Source organism: Apium graveolens, chromosome 2, assembly GCF_009905375.1.
Source record: "Apium graveolens cultivar Ventura chromosome 2, ASM990537v1, whole genome shotgun sequence".
In the NCBI taxonomy this organism is placed as follows: domain Eukaryota; kingdom Viridiplantae; phylum Streptophyta; class Magnoliopsida; order Apiales; family Apiaceae; genus Apium; species Apium graveolens.
In genome coordinates, this window is record NC_133648.1 from 266,483,222 (window position 1) to 266,505,971 (window position 22,750).

Genomic DNA, 22,750 nt, shown 5'->3' on the forward strand with positions numbered 1-22,750 from the left:
AATCGCAATAGAACTGAACCGAAACCGATTAAAACGAATGAAAATTGATCGGTGTAAAATCGAACCGATCCGAAATCGAAAAATTAAAAACCGAAACCGATTGTTTGGTTCCGGTTAGATGTTGAAACCGAACCGAATAAACCGAACCATCCGATATTTAAAATAAGCTACATAAATTTTTGAAATTAATAATAGCATACATTTTGTAAAATAAAAGATATGCATTTTTTTATATCTGTAAGTAGTTAGTACATTTATTTGTACAAATTGTATCATATATATATAAGCTTATAACATAGACACAACCATAATATGCACGGGAGATAAGAACTCATTTATTTATTTATTTATTTATTGGGCTTTTTTCATAAATACCCAAATTTTATAACTTTTTTGTAAAAATACTGTTATTTTTTAAAACAAATTGCAAAAATACTATTATTCAAAAAATATTTGTAAAAATACAGAGGTTGCATTTGCAACCATCTCTACAACTGCTAGCAACCATATATGTGGTTGCAAATGAGTGCCCGGCAGGGCCATACTAATATCACAAAAATGCAACCATATTTGCAACCTAAGATGCACTATAAAATGCAACCTAAAACAGTTGTACAATTTACATTAAATTGCAACATATTATGCAACATCGTATTTTTGCATATATTTTCAAAATAAAATAATATATTTTACAATTTTTTTAGAAGTTAGTATAATCGCAAATAATTTTACATAAAGTGGTATTTTTGGTAAATTACCTAAATATTTTATGTTTATTGGAGTTGTAAATGTCAACCCTAAAACATCCATTGATAGCATGGGAATCGCTGAAACATAAGTAATGATCTAATGCACAAAAATAGAACAAAACTTGTTCAATCCAAAGGCTGACAACACATTTTTCTGTACCGGAATTGAAACACGACTTATAAGCAATATTATAAAAATGGAAAATCTGAAAAAATCGGTCAAAATACTGATTTATGATTAATCGGAGATTAAACGGAGGAAAAATCAGAGCATTTTATATTTTAAATTATATTTAATTTTATATCCTTATTTTGGTATTAATTTATAAATTAATATATATTTATCACATTATATATTTTATAATTATTTAAATTTAATTGAAATTTTATATTATAAATAATAATTTATTTGCAATATATCGATCAAGAAAAGTATATAATAATTAATCGGATTTCAAAAATTGGATCGGTCACGTCACTTGCAGAGGATTAATTGGGGATTAATTGTTAAAATAGATAATATTTAGAACCATGATAGTAAGTAGCAAGCAATTAAATTTAGCCAAAAAAAAAGGTAGTAAGCAATTAAGAAGTAAAAGACATGCAACACTTCCTGTATAGGCAACAAGGTGAACCACTTTTATTAAGCACTCCCATGCAGTCCCCAGACGAACCAGAATCCCAAATGTCATTTACTTGTTACACTTATAACCATGGTTTAGTTTTGTTGCTACATACAGCACCTGCTAGATTATCATGGTCTAAACTCTAAATACAGTTAAGCTAGAAGCAGATTTTGTAGTCTTAGGGAGGAGCAACCTTTATAACCTGGTCAAGTTGATTATCCATCCGAGGAAATTTCAAGGCTAATGTCTGTTCTTCTGCATTTATGTTAAGATTAGCCAGCCATCATGCCTTGTCCGTCACATAGATGAGGCTCCCTCAGCCAATTCCTTTAGAAACGAAACGACGTCATCTGAAGATCCAAGAATATACCGAGCATTGGAACGAGTTCGGCCGACAGTACAGGAAAAGTAATTCTCCCCTTTGAGATCAAGCACACTCCATGATGTCTTTTCTGATGATTGTCGTCGCCCATTTGCTTGACCGTTGTTGATACTGTTGTTCTTTCTTTCTGGGTTTAGAGGATGACGTTGACTTTTATTTTGTGATGATTTTGAGCTGCTTTTGCTGTTTTGCAATTTTGAAGGAGGTCTTCTTTCTCCAGTTGACTTCAATGCATCATTAATTTTGGCTCTTGGAAGACCGATGATGGATTCAGAAGGAAGCTCTGGTTCAAAAAAAGTATAGACATCCTCATCCTGATGCAAATGAAAACAGTGGTCATTGTGTCATAAACAAAAGCAGTGGTCATCGGGTCAGAATTAGACGGCATTAACAACTGCATAATTGTTGAAAATTTTAAGATCTTCAAATACTTGCAATTCAATTAAGTGTGCGAAAGTTATATAAAACAGGCATACGATACTTGTCCAGGGATAGACTAAAAGTCACATGCAGAGCATACGATCTTGAAGTAGCATGGTTCTGTAAATTCTGTAATGAACCACTATTCTATAATTATATATGCTAAGAATCTCACACTACTAAACAAAATACATAGTTCCTCTGAAAAGGATGAAAGGGATACCCTACAGGATGAAAATACATAGTAATTAGTGCACCAAATGCAAAGCAGCCAAAGATAGTTTCAAGGGGTATGAACTATGAAGTCACACTATTGTGTAAGGGAAGCAAGTGGAAGTTCAATAACACCCAAGTTTTAGTTAAAAAAAGGATCTTCTCTCGCCAGAAGGCATGTCAAAACTGAAATTTAAAAGTAAACTCCAAATCCAAACTTTGAGATTTAAAGTTCAAAGCGTACCTTCCCAAGAAAGTGTCCTATACACAAGACATAATCGATCGCTGTAGAAATGGATTTGCTGTGTACTATTTCTCCAAGTATACGGTCAATTGCAGCACCCTGAATATTGGGAGGGGGATGGTAAAAATTTGAATTTAATATCCAATCGCTTTCTTAAAAAATTAGCGGGTAATGAGTAAAATCTAGTCACCTTTGTAACACCAACTGCTCGGACCTCAACCGACCTGCTACCTTGAACAACATCGACTGATGCATTAGATATGGGACCTGTCCAGAGATGCTGCAACATGTCTCGGGCTTGCAATCTTCCAAATTCAGGATCTGCAATTAAATTAAACATTTATTTAGTAAGCACAACTGTAGTGAAGAGTACAGTTACATGAAGATAACATTAATAATTAACTAGGAAGCAGGGATTCTTCGGCCACCCAACGAATCCCCGTATCCTCACGCACCCCCGTATCGGATACTCGGATTCTTGGGGACATTCCGATGTTCAAAATTCTCAAAAATTCTCAACTAAAATACATTTTTTAATATTTATACTACATATATAAGTAATTATAGTATAAATTTTTGTGTTATAGATGCGTATATCATGTATTTGATACAATTTATATAGAACTATAAGTTTTGTTAATAGATTTCATCATTCATAACATCAAATATATATTTATAATAAATATATGTTCCGTATCCCCCCGCACCCGAATCCCCATATTATTATTTACCGAATCCATGTATCCCCGCACTACGTACCCGCATCCCCGCACCCGTATCCTTACTTCTTAGATAATTAAGTATTATAATAATAAAACTGTCAGTTGAAATGAACAAAAATATTGAATCAAACAAGTACCTGCATACTTGTAATTCCATACAAGTGAAGTCTCACGGAGTTCAAGATGTGATCGAGGAGTTCTCTCGGTGAAATATTCAAAGACATGCTGCAAAGTTGTCAAATTAACACAGTTTGCAGATATAGAATTCAGTGCAAATTAGATATAGGATATCTTTTTCCTTACTTTTACGCTGTCAACCCACTCCATATTCAAATGCTCAGGCATTGTTGTCATCCATTCTCCCTTTGTAGCTCGTAAAAACATACCATTCTCCGCTGCCAACCACATATTGTACTCACCAAGATTCTGTTACAGGACTCAATTCAGTCAAAGCAGAACACAGTAGGCAAAAGAAACAAAGATTACAGAGATGGTTAGATGAAGTACTTCATCTAAGATGTTTCTGTCACTTCCACTAATTACAACAACAGTTGTCTTTGGGTCTTTGCACAGTTCTAGTAAAGGCTCTTTTAAATCTGGATGCAACTTTAGTTCCATTGCTCTTATTTGATCTCCGCCTCTTCTACCGGGTGTATCAATTGGTTCAGTCAAGGTAGCATTGAATCCCTATAGATGTTAATGCACCACTAAGAACCAACCAAAAACTCTTCTTACAATAGAATAAGAGATTTATAGGTAATCTGAAGACAAAAGATGCTGATATACTATTTTTAGAGAACAGATACTAGGTCACATTTCGTAGTTATTAACGTGATCAAAGCCACAAACCACAGAGAAGTAATATATACCAGTATGAGCAAACGATTACTAGACCGAAGATAGTGCTCGGTTGCATCTTTTACTGGCAGCACAGGCGGCACTTCTCGTATTCTCTGCTGAGCTTCAACTACAGTATCATTTAGTTCACTACAAAACATCAGAGAAGATATTGCACTTAGAGTCATTCGACTTGAAATATATAATTATTATTCAATATCTAATCATTGTACAACCATGTGCAGAATTCTAATATATTTTATAAATGTACAAACAACTTATTGATTTTCTGTAAAGTATACAAATGTTAATTGTTGTTCTCTGTACAAAAATGGCATACTTTTTTGATGGCATAGTAAGTTATGTCAAGGAATCATATTTGACAACATTATGGAATGGTACTTTATTTTTAACATTACCTCACAAATGTTTCAGCCCACTCTTGAGCAGTATGTTGAATAACATGATCAAAGTTATGCTGATGTCGTTTCTCTCTTTCATCCGCTCTCATATTCAAGGCTAGGCCAATGGAAGAAGCAACTTCTGTGATGTTCCAGGGATTTACGAGTAGTGCTCCAGCGCCAAGAGACTGTGCAGCACCTGCAAACTACAATCATGCCAAAAATATGAAAAAAGTGTAGGCTGTACATGAAGAAAAAAAACAAACATTCATTCACATAAAAACTTGGATCAAAATTTCGGGAAAATAAAGGATCAGAAATCATCTAAAATACCTTATAAGTTTTAACTACCATGAGTATTTCTAGTTCTTCTAATTAAAATTAAAAACTGCGCAGTGCCATAAACAGTGAAATCATATGAGAGGGAAAACCTGAAGGATCCTCTTAATTCATGTTCTCACATAATTATAACATCTTAGAGTTTCATCTTTATTTGTCCATTTTTCATTAATAAAGAATAAGCTTATCACTATGGACTTGATTACAGAAACTAGTAAGAGAACGACATACAACGTTAAGAAAACAAGTTAGAAAAGATGAAAAAACAAGGGAACAATAGCCTGCAGTATAACTGTTCTAAATTTGTATTAAATAAAAAATAAAGAGAAGATAAATTTAATATATAAATTTTTTACTAGCCTTCAGTTTGAGAAAGATATCATTACTAATTGAACTTAGAAGTAATTATAAAAAAAAACATTATGTGTGTGTTGGGATCACAAAGTATATCAGATCATAATTGCAAAGCCCGTTCTCACTTTGTCCACTCTCAAAATTGTAAATTTGCAGCAGCACATGTGCATACAAGAGTTAAATTTTGGGCTAAGCACAATGCAGGCTAATGATACTTACTTCACTCAGAACAAGAACTCCTTTTTTTGACTCTTGGCAAGCCACAAACTCATAGCTGACAAGATTCATTCCATCCCGCAGAGATGTCACAAGTGCTACGTCTGAGAAATAACAAAAACAAATCAAATGATTAGTCTTTTAATCTCTTTAGTTACAACAAAGATTAACATTTCTATGACTGAACTCAACATATTTATTATACACTGCATATACTTGATAGCGACTGTGATACAGAAACATTTGCAAATTAACGTAAGGCATTTCTAGTTCCAATATTTTCCCTCTTTCTTCAATTGTTCCGAAAACTTTCCAAATCTGAAGTCTATAAATATATGCATCATTTATAAATTTTTTGAGCTTTCTAATTATTTGATAGTAAACAGTACTGAAGTGAAGGTAAACATGCTTAAGAAGTTGGAACCGATTTCCGTCAAACTTTTTATGCGAAATGCACTGAAGTAGACATATTTAATGAAGCATGACTAACAATTCCCTTACTCTAGACCCCGTCAATATACGTTCTACCTAAACAGGATGCTGTGTACGTTGATAGTATGTGAAAAAAACGGAACATGAGGTCACTTAGGGATGAATCAGATTAAGTAATTCTAGATGTATTCAATAAAATTAATGAATGGTAGAAGTCGATAGTGGATAGCTTGTTTATCTGAATGATTACCTAGTAGATCCAAGAGAATGTTACAGAGTGTACAGGAGGGATCATGTCTGCTTGCCAATAACATGTAATAGAACAAATTTCACACACATATACACACCCACAACAAAAAAGATTTCACTATCAAGTTGAAGCAAAGTTGTTTACTAGTGAATGCACAACGTGTAAACTACTACAAAAGTGTAGACATTATAATGGTTGAACTGGAGAAAAAGAATCAATACCAGTGACAGCATATAGTGCACACAGTGCATGGAAGTCGAGCGATCGATCCTGCATTAAACAAGATATACTATAGAGTTGGGACATGATATTTGACCTCTAAACTGTAGATATAAGAAAGCATGTTATCGAATAAAGTACAAAATGCTACTACAAAGTTGTTGAAATATTCAAAAAAACAAGGAATTAAAAAACTTTAAAACATTAAAATTTCTGGCAAAGCCCTAGAAGTCAACCTTCAGAACTGACTGTGTAAGCAATTTCTAGACTTTCATTTACCTTTACATATACTTAGATGACCAAGAAAAAAAATATGCTGACCAACTACGAGAATATGCAGGACCTACGGCCTAAGACACACTGGTCGATAGCTTATTATATTGGTACACATAAACATTTTGCAGAAAATAAACAGTGAAGTATCAATTACTTGTGCAGTGTTTTCATGACTTGTATCATTGGTTCTGTAGGTTACATAAGTGGTTGATTTCCCCCATTAATATTTTTTTGAAACAATCATCTAAGGATTCCTAAACATGCTTTCTTATATAACATTACATCATAATACTGTAAGTACAATGGTCAATGTCACAGAAATTGCACATTAGAAGAATCTGAAAACTCGATATAACTTCTTCAGACACTTGAGTGTAGCTTAAATGTATGAACCTAACATGTACACAGGAACACATATACTTTGAAGACTCGTGAACATCAGTGACTAATGCAAAAAAAAAGTCTCACTCTCACCAGATGATGAATTGGAACGGCAGTCAAACTTCCGAATCTACCATTGATGCGCCCAACAATTTCATGAACTTGGCTTGTGAGCTTTTGATCTGTAATTTTACATCAAAGAGGGATTTTATACGTCATATTGAGATGGTATAACTAACATAAAACAACAAGAACAATGATTCAAGAAGTATACATTCAGGAACATCTGTTCGTGTTGGTACCGCGATCTGCAGTAAAACAACTTTGTCCCGCCAACATGCATTTTCTTCGAGAAATTTTTCAAATGCCAAAATCTTTTGGGGAATTCCTTTAATCATATCGAGGCGATCAACACCTAACATTACCTATCATTGAAAGTAACATACTTACAAATTGTTGAATTTTGATTGACACCCACCTAGAACAAGACGATGCATTGGAGTAAATGAATTAAATCAACTACATCTACAAATTTTATTTTAAAGGCATAGCATAGCGGATATCCCTCTTCTGTTGGTAATAAAAGGTTAGGGCTTCAATCCTCAGTGAGGCAAGTATTTAAATTCTGTAATAGACCCTTAAAAAAACACTACTGTACACTAATTATCAGTCACTTTTTATAAATCAGACTAGTAATAGTGTTAAAGATCATTGGATATCCTTTTGCTCATAGACAGAGTTTATTGCAACATTTAAGCAGTGGCGGAGCCAGACTAAGACTTCACGGGGAGCCAAAATACATAATATGCCAAAAAGATAAAAACTGAAATAACGATATTAAAAAAACAGTAAACAGTAAATTTGAACAAATTGACAGTATTAGGCCACTAAACTGTTATATCTAGCAAATTTTATAACTAAGAGTACTTCTAACGTACAAATTCTAATTCTATATATTAGAATACTAAAATGAACAATAATAAAGGAAAAGAAAATCAAAGGCAAATTTACAGTCATCATGATTTTTATGTTCAAGGGGGGGAAATGATTAAAAAAAGGTAGCTATATTTATTACGGCTAGTAATTGGGCTTGGCTGCTAAAGTTTAAAAATAAATAAATTATTGTTCAGATTTCAGGGAACGTGGCCGCTAATGCCTGCGGTAGCGTGCCTCGGCCCTGCATCTAAGGGAAAGGTATTACAATTCTCATAACAAAGTTAAGTATTAACTATAAAAACATGTACCTTTCGCCCAGAAAATCTTTCTTTTAATTCTCTGATGTGTTCTTGCACTTGAGGAAGCTCGAGTGCTCGGATGAAACGATCTGAATCTATCCCAATAGGAAACTGAAATTTAGAAATTTATATAGAAATTAAGTATGTCGTAGGAGGTCGTTCACGGAGTAGCTTAGTGGCAGGCTACTACTCCCAGTGTGGAATGCAGCTAGAGTTTGATTCCCACAAATCCCCAAGCCACCCTATTCTTCTCTAACTCTTCTTAAAAATTCCCCAGTGAATTATGTTTTTAGATGGTTGGAGAGTAATATTAAGTATGTAAGCATCTTTGGTTAACTGGAATGAAATAGGACTCGAATGGGGTGAAATCTAGTTATTCAGTTCACATTTATCTATCATATCCATCTTTTAATCACGCAGTTCTACAATAATTAAAAAAACACTAATCTGGCCAATTTTCAAATCAGTGTTCATTCTCTTCTTCCACCTGCACCCTTCACATATTTTAACATCTTTTATTTTGCACTCTATCATGAACTTTACCTCCTATCCTTTCAGCGTTTCTATGATCCATCTCTACTTTAACTCTCACACTTATTTAATCTATCCCACCTTCATTCCTTTCTGATCAACCATCAAAGGAAGCTATAGAATATATATCCAATGGAAACAAAACTTAAATGAAGTGATTTAGCTAATTTAAGATTTCAATATAGATTTAAAAACTTATGCATACCGCAGCCACACGGGTCAGCCTTCCCTGATCTTCTACTCCTTCAGGTGTGCCCTCCAAGCCGAGAATACGAGTACATGCACTAACAAAATGCCTTGCATAATCATAAGTATGGAACCTAAGAAGAGAAATTATAAATTAGTATTTGCAACTTATTACACGAAAAAATAAATCAAGCAACTATTTGGTAATAGCAGGCAAAGGGTAATACGGCTACCAATTTAAGCAAAAATATGACTGATACTCCAAATCAGCTTATCGTACATGTACAATTAGAGGGAAGATATGTCTACAATAAGATTGAGGTACAAATCTCGATAAGATCAAACTTTGACTGTGTCTCTAGATATAGTATCGTGTATTATCAGTCCTAATTAACAACATGTCGCAAGACTTGTGTCATCATATTCATATGGATACTTGAAAAAATTGTTCAACAAGACGAAGGTATAATGCAGGAAGATGACTCATGGCCTCGTTGACTAAATGATAATTACCAAAAAAAAAATTCAAAGCAAACTGAATTAACATTGAAATAGACATTTTGAAAGTAATTAAAAAGATAAAGATTGATATGTGAAATAACAAAAGCCAAACATAAGTTGATTGGCCGAAAAATCTAACCCACTGACATCTCCATGCTTTCACAGAGCTAATTTACCTACCCTGGACATCTCACTCAAAAGGTGCTGAATTGGAATCCCATTTTAACTAAGGATTCTTGTGGTTCCAGAGGATCCAGCTACAGAAGAACTGGGAAAGGACCCCCCCCCCTTTCTGACAACTCTTTGCTTATGAGAACGCAAGTTTAAAGAATGAGTGATTACCCTTCTCCGACCCTTAATGCTGAACCTGAGAGTGAACAGCTAATTTGTTATACTAATTGATTGTTGAACAGGGTTCTATGGTCGGTCCCTGACCCCTGGATACCTAAGGTGTCCAGATTTAGGTACACATGTGCACAACATAACTTCAGGTGACTCGGGGTGTGCAAAATAACAATCTAAAATGAACTTCCAGGGTTATCCATATAATAGTAACCACAGTATCGTTAGATGAAGCACAATAATGCTTAACTAACAGGTGTTCCATTGAATAATATACGAAATAGTACGGTTGTCTAGTGTCTACGGTCTACCTATCTAGAACATGCATATATCTTATCAGGCAGAATTAGCCCCTAATGTAACTTCCTTACCAAGTCCTTTTTATAATTATTTATGTCAGTATCCACTTCATCATTTGCATTCCCTTACAGTTACCGTAACCATCAATAACAAAATCCTAATTTTTTAACAACCACGTTGCAGTTGCGCATCCTAGGATGTGTAATCAACAATTGACTATTATGCTATGATAATGGATATAATTTCAAGCCATTAAATTAAATCTACAAATACTCACCCAACTAAATCAGCTGCAAGAACAGCACGTAACAGCTCTGATCGAGATGGCAGGGTCCTGTGAATTTCAGAAGATGGGAATGGTGTATGGAGAAACCAGCCGACTTTCATCTTGCTGTTATATTCTTTCAAGCATTTAGGCAAGAACATTAGATGGTAGTCATGGCACCACACAACGTCACCCTCCTCGTAATGCTCATTCACCACATCAGCAAACATTTGGTTTGCTTTCTTATATGCATCAAACTGAGACTGGAAACTTCTAGTTGTGGCAAGACGATCTTCTTGGGGAAGTCCAATATAATGGAAGAGAGGCCATAATATATTGTTACAGTAGCCATTATAATACTGATGAACAATCTCTTCATCGAGGAATACAGGTATGCACCTCTGCGCAGAGGAAAGGGGTTAACATATTTTGTGTTACAAATGCCAATATCAAAACTGCCATGCCTCATGCCACAAACGCAAAATGATGTACAAAGACAAAAAAAAGAGGTAGTTAAACAACTGGACCTTCTCCGCAAGTGCTTTCGTAAGTGCCTTCTGCCCAGCCTCATCTGGAACATTTACACCTGCCCAACCTATCCATCTTGCCTCAAATTCCTTCACACCTTCAAAATTGCCACATTTTCGAATTAGTCTTGTAGAATTTGAATGTGTTGAAGCAATGATAACAAAAACATTTTTGAACATACAGTAGACAACATCAAAAAGAAAACAAGTACGAAAATAGAGTTGAGCAATACTGACCAAGAAGAGCACTCACTAAACCACCAGCACTTATCTCCAATGACCACGACTCCTCTCCTCTCCTAATAGCAGACACCGGAAGCCTATTAGCCACCACCAACAGCCTCTGTCTAAAAGGCTCTCCATCAGGCCTTTCAAATCCATCAACAAGTGCATGAGCAGCCAAAGCCCCTTCCAAATACTTTTCTACATAAGAATTTCTCGAACCATCTCCTTGGGGTGAACGGCCATCAGCATCAGAAAGCTCAGAACTCCTGTTCCCACCGCCATTCGTCTCGTTCGAATAAGAAGCCCTGTTACTCTTCCTCAACTCCCTTTCGCGTAATAACCTCTCTATTCGATTGGACGGAGTGGATGAATTGGTATTGTACTTGTTCCCAGGCATATAGTGTGCTGTTCAGACAACCTCTTAAAACACAACTCCTCCTATCTCCAACAAAGTATCTCTAGTCTCTACACAGACATGATTACATTTAAACTCTTACACAACAAATAAAACATCAACTACAATAACAATCACATCATAATCAAGTTCAACACAAGTACACAATGTACAAAAATTCAAATATCTACAACAATACAAAAGAGAATAATAGTATCGAAATCACAAACAAATATGCATTTACAAGTACATACCAAAATAAAAAAAAACAAGTGAAAGTAAGACATTCAGTAAAAATAAATAATTCAATACAGATAAAAAGCTAAACTAGAATTTAAAATGAAAATGAAAGAAGCAGAGAACACCAACTCACCTCAATTATGTGATGGAATAGATGGTTTGTCTAGGGAACAGGAGCTTTGTTTATATACTGTATGAAAGTTTTTGAGAGTAAACTGTATGTACGCGAGTTTGTCGATATTTGTGCAAGTACTAAGCAGCGGACATAGACAGAAGACTTACAACCATGCAGGTGACACACACCACAAGTTGCTGTTCATTTTCCCTGATTATATACTATATATTTGTTGGATTCTGAGTAGAGTTAAATTTATAAGGATTATTTGTGTTTTTATTTTTATTTCTCGGTGAAATGAAATGGAACAACGGTGCATTATTAATTTAACGGATATATAATAATATTTTTTTTAATAATTAAAATTAGGAAATAACTTGAACCAGATTATGCCCTATTTTGTTTATTATATTATAATATAGTAGTATAGATACCTAATTAATTTATAAGAAATTAGAAATATTTTTTTGGTGCTATTAGACTTGCTTTTATCTTCGTTATTTTTTTCTTTTTCTTCACTTTTTTCTTTGTTGTTATTATTTTTAATTTAGTTTCACGAGATTTTAAGCTACTTATCACAATGTTTTCAAATAAAGGGTCCTAGTTGTATTTAGGTTCATAAATATAATTTGGTATGCCCTTTTTTGGTTGGTTTGGTTATCCCCATTTATAACCGTCGGATCTTTTTAATCAAGTGGTCAGGACCGTTAGATTTAAATACTAAAAAAATGCACACTACCAAGCTTCTAGGTTCAAACCCCGCCAATAACAAATATTTATATTATTATTTATACACTGTTAAAACTCTCAAGTACGAACCCCGCTAACAGCAAATAATTATATTATTATTTATACGCGACCCCAGATTCAGTATCGAATCATGACAATAATAAATATTTATATTATTATTTATAAATATACTAATAAGGTAAAGATTTAATAAAATTATTAGTATTTTAAATAATATAGAAAATTAATGAAGATCGCACGGGTTTTACTCAAATATACAGTTAAACCTTGATAAATTAATACTCGATAAATTAATAACCTCGTTAAATTAATAATTTCTTATAATTCCGAGCCGGGCCTTTATACTAAATCAATAATTCGCTAAATTTATAAGATAATATTTTTTTATTAATACATATAACTCCCATATAATATATAAATTAATACTTACATATTAAATTAAAATTATAGATTTCTAGGATGCACTTTTCTAATAAGTCTCAATTGTAACCTTGTTCTTTTTAAAATTGATGTCGTCTTTCTTAATACATTAGAGAGCTATGTATTATGTTTATGTTACGGAGGAAATTATGTAATGTAATTGTTGATTAAAGGATATTTTTTCGTGAAACTACTCTAACTATGTACTTAATTAAATAAGGCCCTAATTCTCTCTCTCGATGAGAGTCGGCCGCCCCATCTTCCTTTAACCCTAATTATCAAACCTCTTTCTTCACCCTTTCTACCCATCTTCATCTCTATATCCATCCTCTCTCTTCATCCATACAACATTTTTATCATTTATTTTTAACTTTCTTTCAATAAATATCGGATTTTGTTCAAAAATTCGGTTCTTTTTCGTTTCATTTAATTGAGTTGTTATTTATGTGTTTGATTATCTCGCTTTGTGCGATGTGTCTCGCTTTATGCGATGTGTTGAAAATGGATTTTACGGTATATTGGGAGATCTGGATATCTCGCATCAACAACACTTTCGGCAGATTTATAGCTGGTGTCCGGCAGTTAGATAGTTAGGGTGCTTTTGGAACGGTAGTGAAAATCGCATGTGCTCACCTCTCACAAAATATTTTTGTTCATAACACGAGGGCCCTCTCAGATTTTGCAACTGAGTCCTCTGAACATTGTACTATCCATGGAATTAATGTTAGAGTCAATTGTGAAACTACTGTGTTCGGTGGAGATGCACACTGGATCGCTCGAGAAACCATTATCTTCATTTTTAATTTTCAGAATATTTTTATTCAGTCAGTTAAGCAATCCGGAAACAAAGAGGCTAATTATTTAGTTCTTCTATTTATTTTTTAACCTGGTTGCATGATCAATTGGGGGTTTGTCTCTATTGAGTTTTTTTTCATGTTATTAATGAAATCTGCTATAAATTTGACAAAAAAAATAATTAAATAAGGCCCCTTTTATTATTGTTGGTCTAGAAAAAATAACCCTCTGACTAATCAATTTGAGAACTTCAAGACTTTATATAATCTAATTAAATAAGTGAATTCTTTCGATTTACTTAAATTAATAAATATTTCCTAATATTAATTAAAGTAGTCAATAGATGAAAATAAATTATTATTCAGAGAATTGTATATGTTATAAACTTTTAAATAATATATCTTGATAAATTAATAAATTATCAATATATCGATAAATTAATAAATTATTAATTTATCAATATATTAATATTTTAATTAACTAATAATTTTCATAATTCCAAATGTATTAATTTATCGAGGTTTTACCGTATGCAATAAAGTATTTTAATTAAAATAAAATAAACGAAGTGGTGCAGCTGTATCATTCACGAACTTATGTAAATAGTCACGTGACGGGAAATATCTTCCCCTTGCACTTCCACTCTATTTGAAACACGTGTTAATCCAACTCAGCAGGCAGCATACGTAGATGTAGAAATATATTTGGGAAAAAAATTGAAATGTGCACACCAATCAACGTAATAATATTATATTTATAATAGGAGGTGTAAATATGACGTTCGAGAGACTAGTTAACAATCTAACCAAACTCCAACTCGAATAATTTATGGATCAGAGCTCAAATTTTAAATTACTCCCTGAGTTTTGCTAGCCTAATCGAACTTATATGATGATGAATATTATTATGTTATTATTTATTAGCCTAAAATTTGTGCGATATATCAATTATTTTTTATGTTACATAATTTTTTAAATTTAATTTGAAATAAAAAATTTAAGCTATGAAACTTATTTATTTCAAATTTTAATAATATAACTTGATAATGATTTTTAATATACACATAGGTGTATAAGTTAGTTATACTATAATTTAAAAAAATAATATACTAATTGAAATTTTTATTTTTATTGATATTTATAGGTTTGTTTACGAAAGATAATTATATTTAATTAAAATATAAATTTTAAGTGATATCAATAGTATATTAGTTGTGTAGTTTGTTAACCAAATACAACTAATTATATTTAGATTTATTTTAGGTTAATATGTTTAAACCCGAATTAATGATAAAATTTTATGTGTCAATAACAAAAAAAATTATGTTAGCGTGAGACCTGTTATATTAACCAAATACAGCTAATTATATTTAATATTTTTTTTTAATTTTATTTTATTCTGGGGTGATTATTATTTTATTTTAGACCGAATGAATAATATGTATTATTTTGTTTTAGTTTGATGACATTATACCGACCTTACGATTTTCCTTTCAAATTTATTTTGTTATAGTCTTGTTCAATAATATAATATTTTTATCGGGATCAATAAAATTTATTATTTTATTTTAGCCCAATTCTTTAATTCAACTAACTATATGTAGTTTTTTTTAATATTTTATTTAAAATTGGATCAATAGTATAATTTTATTTAGTCCGTTCGGTAGCTTGATGACATTATATCGACCCCATGAATTTTCTTTCAAATTTTTATTTTGTTATAATACGGTCCAATAATATAATATTTTTAGCAGGATCAATAATATTTATTATTTTATTTTAACCCAGTTATTCAAATCCAATTAACATATGTAGTTTTTTAATTTTTTATTTAAAATTGGATTAATATTATAATTTTGTTTAGCCCGAACGGGTGAATTTTATATATTATTTTTTTAACGAAAATGATTAGAAATATTATAATTATATATGAATATTTATCTATTTATAAAAGTGTTTTATTTTAAATATTACTGTAATTACGTCGACTAGACCGATTATCACCTAAACTTTTATTGTGTTATTTTTAATAAAGTAATATAGATTTGTGCTATTATATAAATATTTAATAATTTTTAACTTTTTACCTATTTAATCAAACCAAACTATTTAGTCAAACTCATATTGCGGTGTTCGACTTTATTCGACCACATCTATGATAATGTCTATATTGAAATATTGTATAATCCTTTTCACTAATGATAAATATTTAAAAGTATAGTTTTATAAAATAAATAGAAAATGACATAGTACTTATAAATAAAAGCATCTCCAAGGGATAACTATAATGATTAGCTAAAATATTATAAAATAATGGTTAACTAAAATTTGATGAACCTGTAAGATTATGTGCTATTGTTAGTTATAATGGTTAGTTATATTTTAAAAATAGTATTTTAATATTATTTTCAAATTCAAATGGTTATATTTCAACGCTATATTAAGACATTTCTCTTACCTGAGCATTAATGATGGTACATTGAATTCAATATACTGGTACATTGAATGCAATTTAGTGAATAAATAGGATTTTGTAACTTATACACAAAATCAAACTTGTAACTTATGAAATAATGAGTTATAATAATGAATAACTATTTTAATCATCATATTTTAAATATGTATTTAATGGTATTAATTATTAGTTAAATATTAAAATATATCTTTTATATTATATTTAAATTTGAGGTGAGGCGACATGAAAATATTAAAATATATATTTTATATTATATTTAAATTCAATTCGAGGTAGATACGAATTTATTTATTTTTATGAATTTTTTATTTTGTAGTTTATTAAAATAATTTTAATAAATAATTTTGTTAAATAAATATATAAAGTGCTTAGTAATAATTTTGGTAAATGTGGTGGGATTTGGGACTAGGGTCTTGAGGTATTAGAACGAGAAAGTTGGATAATAGTCATAAAGAAGACATGCAAGGAATCAACAAATGGCAACTCAATTCTCATACTTTATAATTATGGCTAACAGGTTGAACCCGTTGGAGCCAGATTATTTTTGGAAATTATGTATATGTGCTAATTACACGGTTGGAATTGCTATTATAACAGTAAAATGTTATGAATAAAAAATATATTTCTATAAAATTAATATTTATATTAATCATATCTATACTATACTATAATAACCTGAATGGGGTATAATTTGTAATTTGGTTGATCTCTCATTTTGGTTATCCCTTTATATCATCACCGTCAGATCTTCTTCATTAAATAATTAGAGCTGTTAGATGCACATACTAAAAAAATGCACTCCACAATTTTTTAGGTTCGAATCCCGTCAACAACAAACATTTATATTATTATTTATAAAAATACATATAAGTTCTCAGGTTCGAATACTGTTAACAATAAACATGTATATTATTTATAAAGATACATACAAGTTTTCAAATTCAAATTTCACTAACCAACAACAAATATTTACATTATTTTGAATAAGATCTTATCTATTTATACTATTTGAATCTAACTTAAAATTATAATTATATAATCATTATTTAGTATTTAATTATTTATATAAAATTTTAATAAAATTATATAAAATAAAATTTAAAATATATAAATATTAACCAAGACCCGCATCGCATGGGCTATAATCTAGTATACATAACACGAAAACACAGCAAAAATGTTTGAATGCCGGAGGGGAATTGAAGGTGGGGGGCAAGCGTCATTTCACATGAAAAAGAATCATATGTTGGGGTTATGCAGCACGAGTAGTGGATGCCAACCTATGTTGTTGGACACCCCGTATAAATTAAATTAATCGCGCAGATGACTTGACGATGATGATGATTTCCAGCCATTTGATTTAGCTGGGTGTAGTTTGATGCGATTCGGGCAAATCTTACTTTCATATATGATCCTCCTTCCTTCATCATGGTGGGTCCACTTCTTTTCAGGTGCATACATTTTTATTCTAGGAGAGTACTGTGCTGTGTATACTACTCTACTACTGCTACATTCAGGTCATTCAACGCTTTTACAGTTTCACTTCCTCTGCTATTTGGGGTAATACTGCTCTTCGGGAACACACACTAATGCTATTATTGTATTTATGTTCTGCGCATCCAAAAGTTTTCAAAGATTCTTCTAAAGCACCCAAACACCATCATCACATAAATTATTATCTAAGAATTTTAAGAAAAAATATGCTCTGGTTTAAACTTTGATTTTTAATCAGCTGAGAATAATTTTTTATAGAATTTTGAAGCCGGAGTCTTTGCAAGAACCTAAACTAAAGTAGTCTGATTAGAGCATCTTCGAATTCGGATAGCCTCTTAACCTGGCTCTTAACTTAAAATTTGAGATGTAGGATGATCTTTTTTACTACAAGCCACTTTTAGTTACTCTTAAATTCACTACGAGTCTTCTCTCTCTACTCTCTTTTAAGAGCTTCTTTTCCACCGTTAAACAATATTATATTATATATTAATAAAAACAATATCTTTTTCCTTCCACTATCTTTTGTTCTTTCTGAATTCAATTTCTATTTAATATTAAAATATTAATTAATAGTTCATATAAAGAGTATTGTTGGAGAATAAGAGCATCTCCAAGAGTCTCCTAACTTATTCTTCAAAATAATATTAAAAAAGTAACTCTTAAGAAATTATTACATATAGTATGTTAATGTGTCAAACTCCAACAATAGTTTGTATATTAGCTCTTTATTCATAATTTATTAATAAATCAATTCCATATGACCAAAAGTTGTGTAATAATTGGTAGGTATTCAAAATTTATTAATAAAATATAAGTTAAGAGCTACTAATTGCTCTTAAAAGAGAGGAGTGAGAAGAGCTTGTTAGAGTTTTAAAGAGCCCTTAAGGGTCTCTTAGAGTTTCATTTTGTGCTATACTCCTTATTTTTAGACCTAAGAGCATGTTTAAAGAGTTTATTGGATACACATTGTAAGATGGTATGGTCTCATTGTAAATTCCTAATAATTTCATTTTAATAGTCGCTTGAATTTTCTGCACTCAGATGCTTTGACCGCATAGTTAAAATAATAATCTTTAAATTTTTTTTTCCGGTCAATTAATCTTGAGATGTGTGCAGAAAAGTAAGCGACAGATAAAATGAAACAGAGGGAGTATTTATCAACTGAGAAAAGAAACAAACAAACACCACCAAAAAATTATATATGTACTAGATTTACAAAAAAATCCTAATACTTATCAACCTAAAAAAAGAAACACAAAAATCACAATAAACATTAAGTTGTAAAAAAAAAAGTCACACCAAAATTCACCCAAATTTTTTTTATTTAAACTTTTTTAATATAAAAAGTTGACAAACTAAATTAAAATTTACAATACTCACCATTTGAAAATTTATAGAATCAACAATATAAAATTTTAGTAAATTAAAAATTACAAAAAATATAAATTTCATGAGTAAAGCAAGTAAAGTAAATAAATACAAATCAATACTAATGAAAATAATATTATCAACTTATTTATGATAATTCATAAATTCTAATATTTTCTATCATTATCTTAATATTGTATAATATCCTATACGTAATTGGCGTAAAGTACAAAAATAAAAATTTATTTGTATATGGTATAATAAATTTATTAAGTGAATATGTATAAATTTAATAATATTAAAATTAGAAAAATATGAAATTTTAAGTAAAAAACAATACAACAACTAATTTTTTTTTAATAAAATAAGTTTTAGCAACTAAATAGAGTTAGAGGTGCCATTTTATATTTTTTTTTTAAAAATAAATTAATTTAATTCAATATTAAAAGTTCATTTAAAATATTTATAATATATCTTGTGCATTGCAAACAGATTTCAAAAGAAGTTAAAGAAACAAACAAACAAAAATAAGAAGAACAAATACATAACAAAAAAACTTAAAAATATACAAATAAATTATATTAATTAATTAATACACCAAATATTATAACAAACAAACATTACATTAAAAAATAACTAAAAAGTAAAAAACAAATCAAAAAACATATTAGGTGTGAAAACAATATAAACAAAATTTTAAATATTTTATATACACATGCGTCATTAAAATGAAAAATTAATAAAAAGGATAATTTATATAATAAAAATAGTATACATACTCTATAAAATAAGAATTCACGTTTAATTAGAAGTCACCATTAATTAATACACCAAATATTATAACAAACAAACATTACATTAAAAAATAACTAAAAAGCAAAAAACAAATCAAAAAATATATTAGGTGTGAAAACAATATAAACAAAATTTTAAATATTTTATATACACAGGCGTCATTAAAATGAAAAATTAATAAGAAGGATAATTTATATAATAAAAATAGTATACATACTCTATAAAATAAGAATTCACGTTTAATTAGACGTCACACTAAAATTCACCCACAATTTTTTTTATTAAAAAGTTTTTAATATGAAAAATTAGACAAAGTAAATTAAAATTTACAATATTCACCATCTGAAAATTATAGTCAAAAATATAAAATTTTAATAAATTAAAAATTACAAAAAATATAAATTTTATGAGTAAATTAAGTAAAGTAAATAAAGTAAATAAATCCAAATTAATACTAATAAAAATAATATTATCAACTTATTTATGATAATTATAAATTCTCATATTTTCTATCATTATCTTAATATTGTATTATATCATATACATAATCGGCGTAAAGTATAAAAATAAAAATTTAATTGTATATGGTATAATAAATTTATAGGTGAATATGTATAAATTTAATAATTTTAAAATTAGAAAGATGTAAAATTTTAAGCAAAAAATAAAATGAAAACTAAAATAAAAAATTTAATATTAATAGAATAAGTTTTAGCAACTAAATAGAGTGATAGATGTCATTTTATAATTTTTCAAAAAAATAAATTAATTTTATTCATTATTAAAAATTCATATAAAATATTTATAAGATATCCCGTGCATTCCACGGGGATAAAGCTAGTATTATATATTATATTTAGAGTAGAGATGAATAGTATCTTGAGATGCTCTTATGCGGCATGGTCCTGTGCTTCAGGGTTATCTCTATTACCCTATATATATAGGGTTGTAATCTTATAGTAGTACTTCTTCCTTCCCCAAAAATGTTTCCCGTTTGTATTGGACACCTTTGCCGATGCACATTTTTAATTGTTAATATTTTTAATTTTGTATTAGTATTAAATATTAAAACTTTATTATATTAAAGAACTCATAAATACGAATCTAACAAAATCACTCATGATTATGTTTGATCTTATAGATTTGATATAAATTAGTAGTTAATCGCTTACCATGAACAGTAAAAAAGTCAAAAAAAAAAAAAAATTGGTACGGAGTGAATAGGAGTTTAGTTGGAGTCTAATAGTCAGTGTTCTAAAAATTCCCGATTCAACCGATTAGTCCCCGATTAATCCTCCACAAAGTATCCGACCGATTCGATATTTGAAATCCGATTAATTATTACGAATTTTTCTTTATAGGAGTATATATAAATATTTTTTAAAATTAAAATATTATATTAATTTAAATATGAATAAGTATAGAAATTATGATAAAATAAATATATATTTGTTAATAAATAAATAATATAATGATAATAATATACTAAATATAATTTAATATTATAATACATCCGTTTTTTACTCCGATTAATCCTTCCCATTAATCCCGATTTTCAATTAATCCTAAATCGGTAGCTCAACCGATCTTCACCGATTCCCGATTTTTACAACACGCTCATAGTTATAGTAGCCTGCAATTTGAACTAAACCCTGAGAAATCACCTACTTACTCATCAAATTCAAATAAACAACGAACTCGCCAAGTGACAACTTGTAAATTGTACCCTCAATTTAATGCAGAAATTCGAGTATATTAGTAAAACAGTTTGTTAATTTAAGTTTGTGAACCGAACGATGAAGAAACAATCTATAGCATGATCAGTTTCCTCCAAATGTTATAAAGTGTCGTTAATGAAACAGTTGATTACCAGATGCACAAGAGAGACAAGTGACAAGTGATTTAAAGAGAGAAAAGATCAGCTTGAATATTTACCTCTGGTTGCCGATAGCTGAACCAAGCAGTCTGTAATGATTCAACTTAATATTTCTCGATTTTGGTTGTGTTAATATTGCTGTAGTATATAAGCTGCTGCAACTAGAGAGCACTTTAAATATCTACGGTGGTGAGACCGGTGCGCTCTTACCTAGACGGGAGAATTATCAAAATGTCCCAGACGAGAGAGAGAGATAAATACAAGTGGGGGGAGCTTACGAAACAAGATTTCAAAGTATACAAAATTTTACTGTAATATTTTGGGTACCAATAAGTTGGTGAAGAAAATTGATCATTATTATTATTTACGTCTGAGAGACCAACTCTTAGCTTTAAAAAAAAAAATCAAGACCTTAACCTTTTCTTAAATAGTTCACTCCACCGATGTCCAATAAAGAACCGGTACGGTGGTTGAATTTTTGCACTCCTTGAACGTGGTTATAAATTCGACTTCTAGGGTCTTTTACTCTTTTCCATGAGTTTGGTTTCAGTATCCATGTAGTACAGGCGACCATCAGCCATCAGGCAAGATTTTATTTAAGGCAAAACATCGATATGTAAAACCCTATTATCACATTGCAGATTACTGCAAGAATAGCATCACATTCTGAAATTACTAATAAATTGTATGGACGATCGGTACAGTGTCCTGTATACAGGTGCAAAAATGATTTGCCCACTTTCGTTGTTAGTTGACGTCTCTTGATGGTGCATTTATTTCTTTGCCACGAGCATCTCGTCTTTTTTCACTTTTGCATATTTTCCAACTGGCAAACGTATGAACTCTAATTTCCAT

At 30.3% G+C, this 22,750-nt stretch overlaps 1 protein-coding gene across 3 annotated transcripts; it reads right to left on the bottom strand.

Annotated features, from left to right (window-relative positions):
- Nucleotides 1-1,365: 1,365 nt before the first annotated feature.
- On the bottom strand, nt 1,366-22,262 carry LOC141708454 (alpha,alpha-trehalose-phosphate synthase [UDP-forming] 1-like). 3 transcript variants are annotated; one of them, XM_074512097.1, is made up of 18 exons: nt 21,955-22,262; nt 11,186-11,638; nt 10,949-11,046; nt 10,434-10,822; nt 9,033-9,147; nt 8,306-8,407; nt 7,336-7,486; nt 7,155-7,243; nt 6,407-6,455; nt 5,507-5,607; nt 4,613-4,800; nt 4,226-4,343; nt 3,864-4,043; nt 3,660-3,782; nt 3,494-3,581; nt 2,825-2,955; nt 2,635-2,733; nt 1,366-2,071 (listed from the first exon to the last, which is right to left on the bottom strand). In XM_074512097.1, exons 2-18 carry the CDS (start codon nt 11,568-11,570, stop codon nt 1,673-1,675), a joined length of 2,805 nt encoding a protein of 934 aa, XP_074368198.1. In that variant the 5' UTR covers nt 11,571-11,638; nt 21,955-22,262; the 3' UTR covers nt 1,366-1,672. The 3 variants fall into 3 exon arrangements, with proteins under 3 accessions (XP_074368198.1, XP_074368199.1, XP_074368200.1); XM_074512098.1 differs by lacking the exon at nt 21,955-22,262 and adding an exon at nt 11,941-12,114; XM_074512099.1 differs by lacking the exon at nt 8,306-8,407.
- Nucleotides 22,263-22,750: the final 488 nt, after the last annotated feature.

What these genes read in the sequence shown, in the direction of transcription:
- LOC141708454 (XM_074512097.1), bottom strand. Translation starts at nt 11,570, where the DNA reads ATGCCTGGGAACAAGTACAATACCAATTCATCCACTCCGTCCAATCGA. An exon ending in ACGAACAGATGTTCCTGAAT is followed by an intron (nt 7,244 to 7,335) that starts GTATACTTCTTG and finishes GTAAAATTACAG; the next exon opens with ATCAAAAGCTCACAAGCCAA. An exon ending in CCGTTCCAATTCATCATCTG is followed by an intron (nt 6,456 to 7,154) that starts GTGAGAGTGAGA and finishes TGTTTAATGCAG; the next exon opens with GATCGATCGCTCGACTTCCA.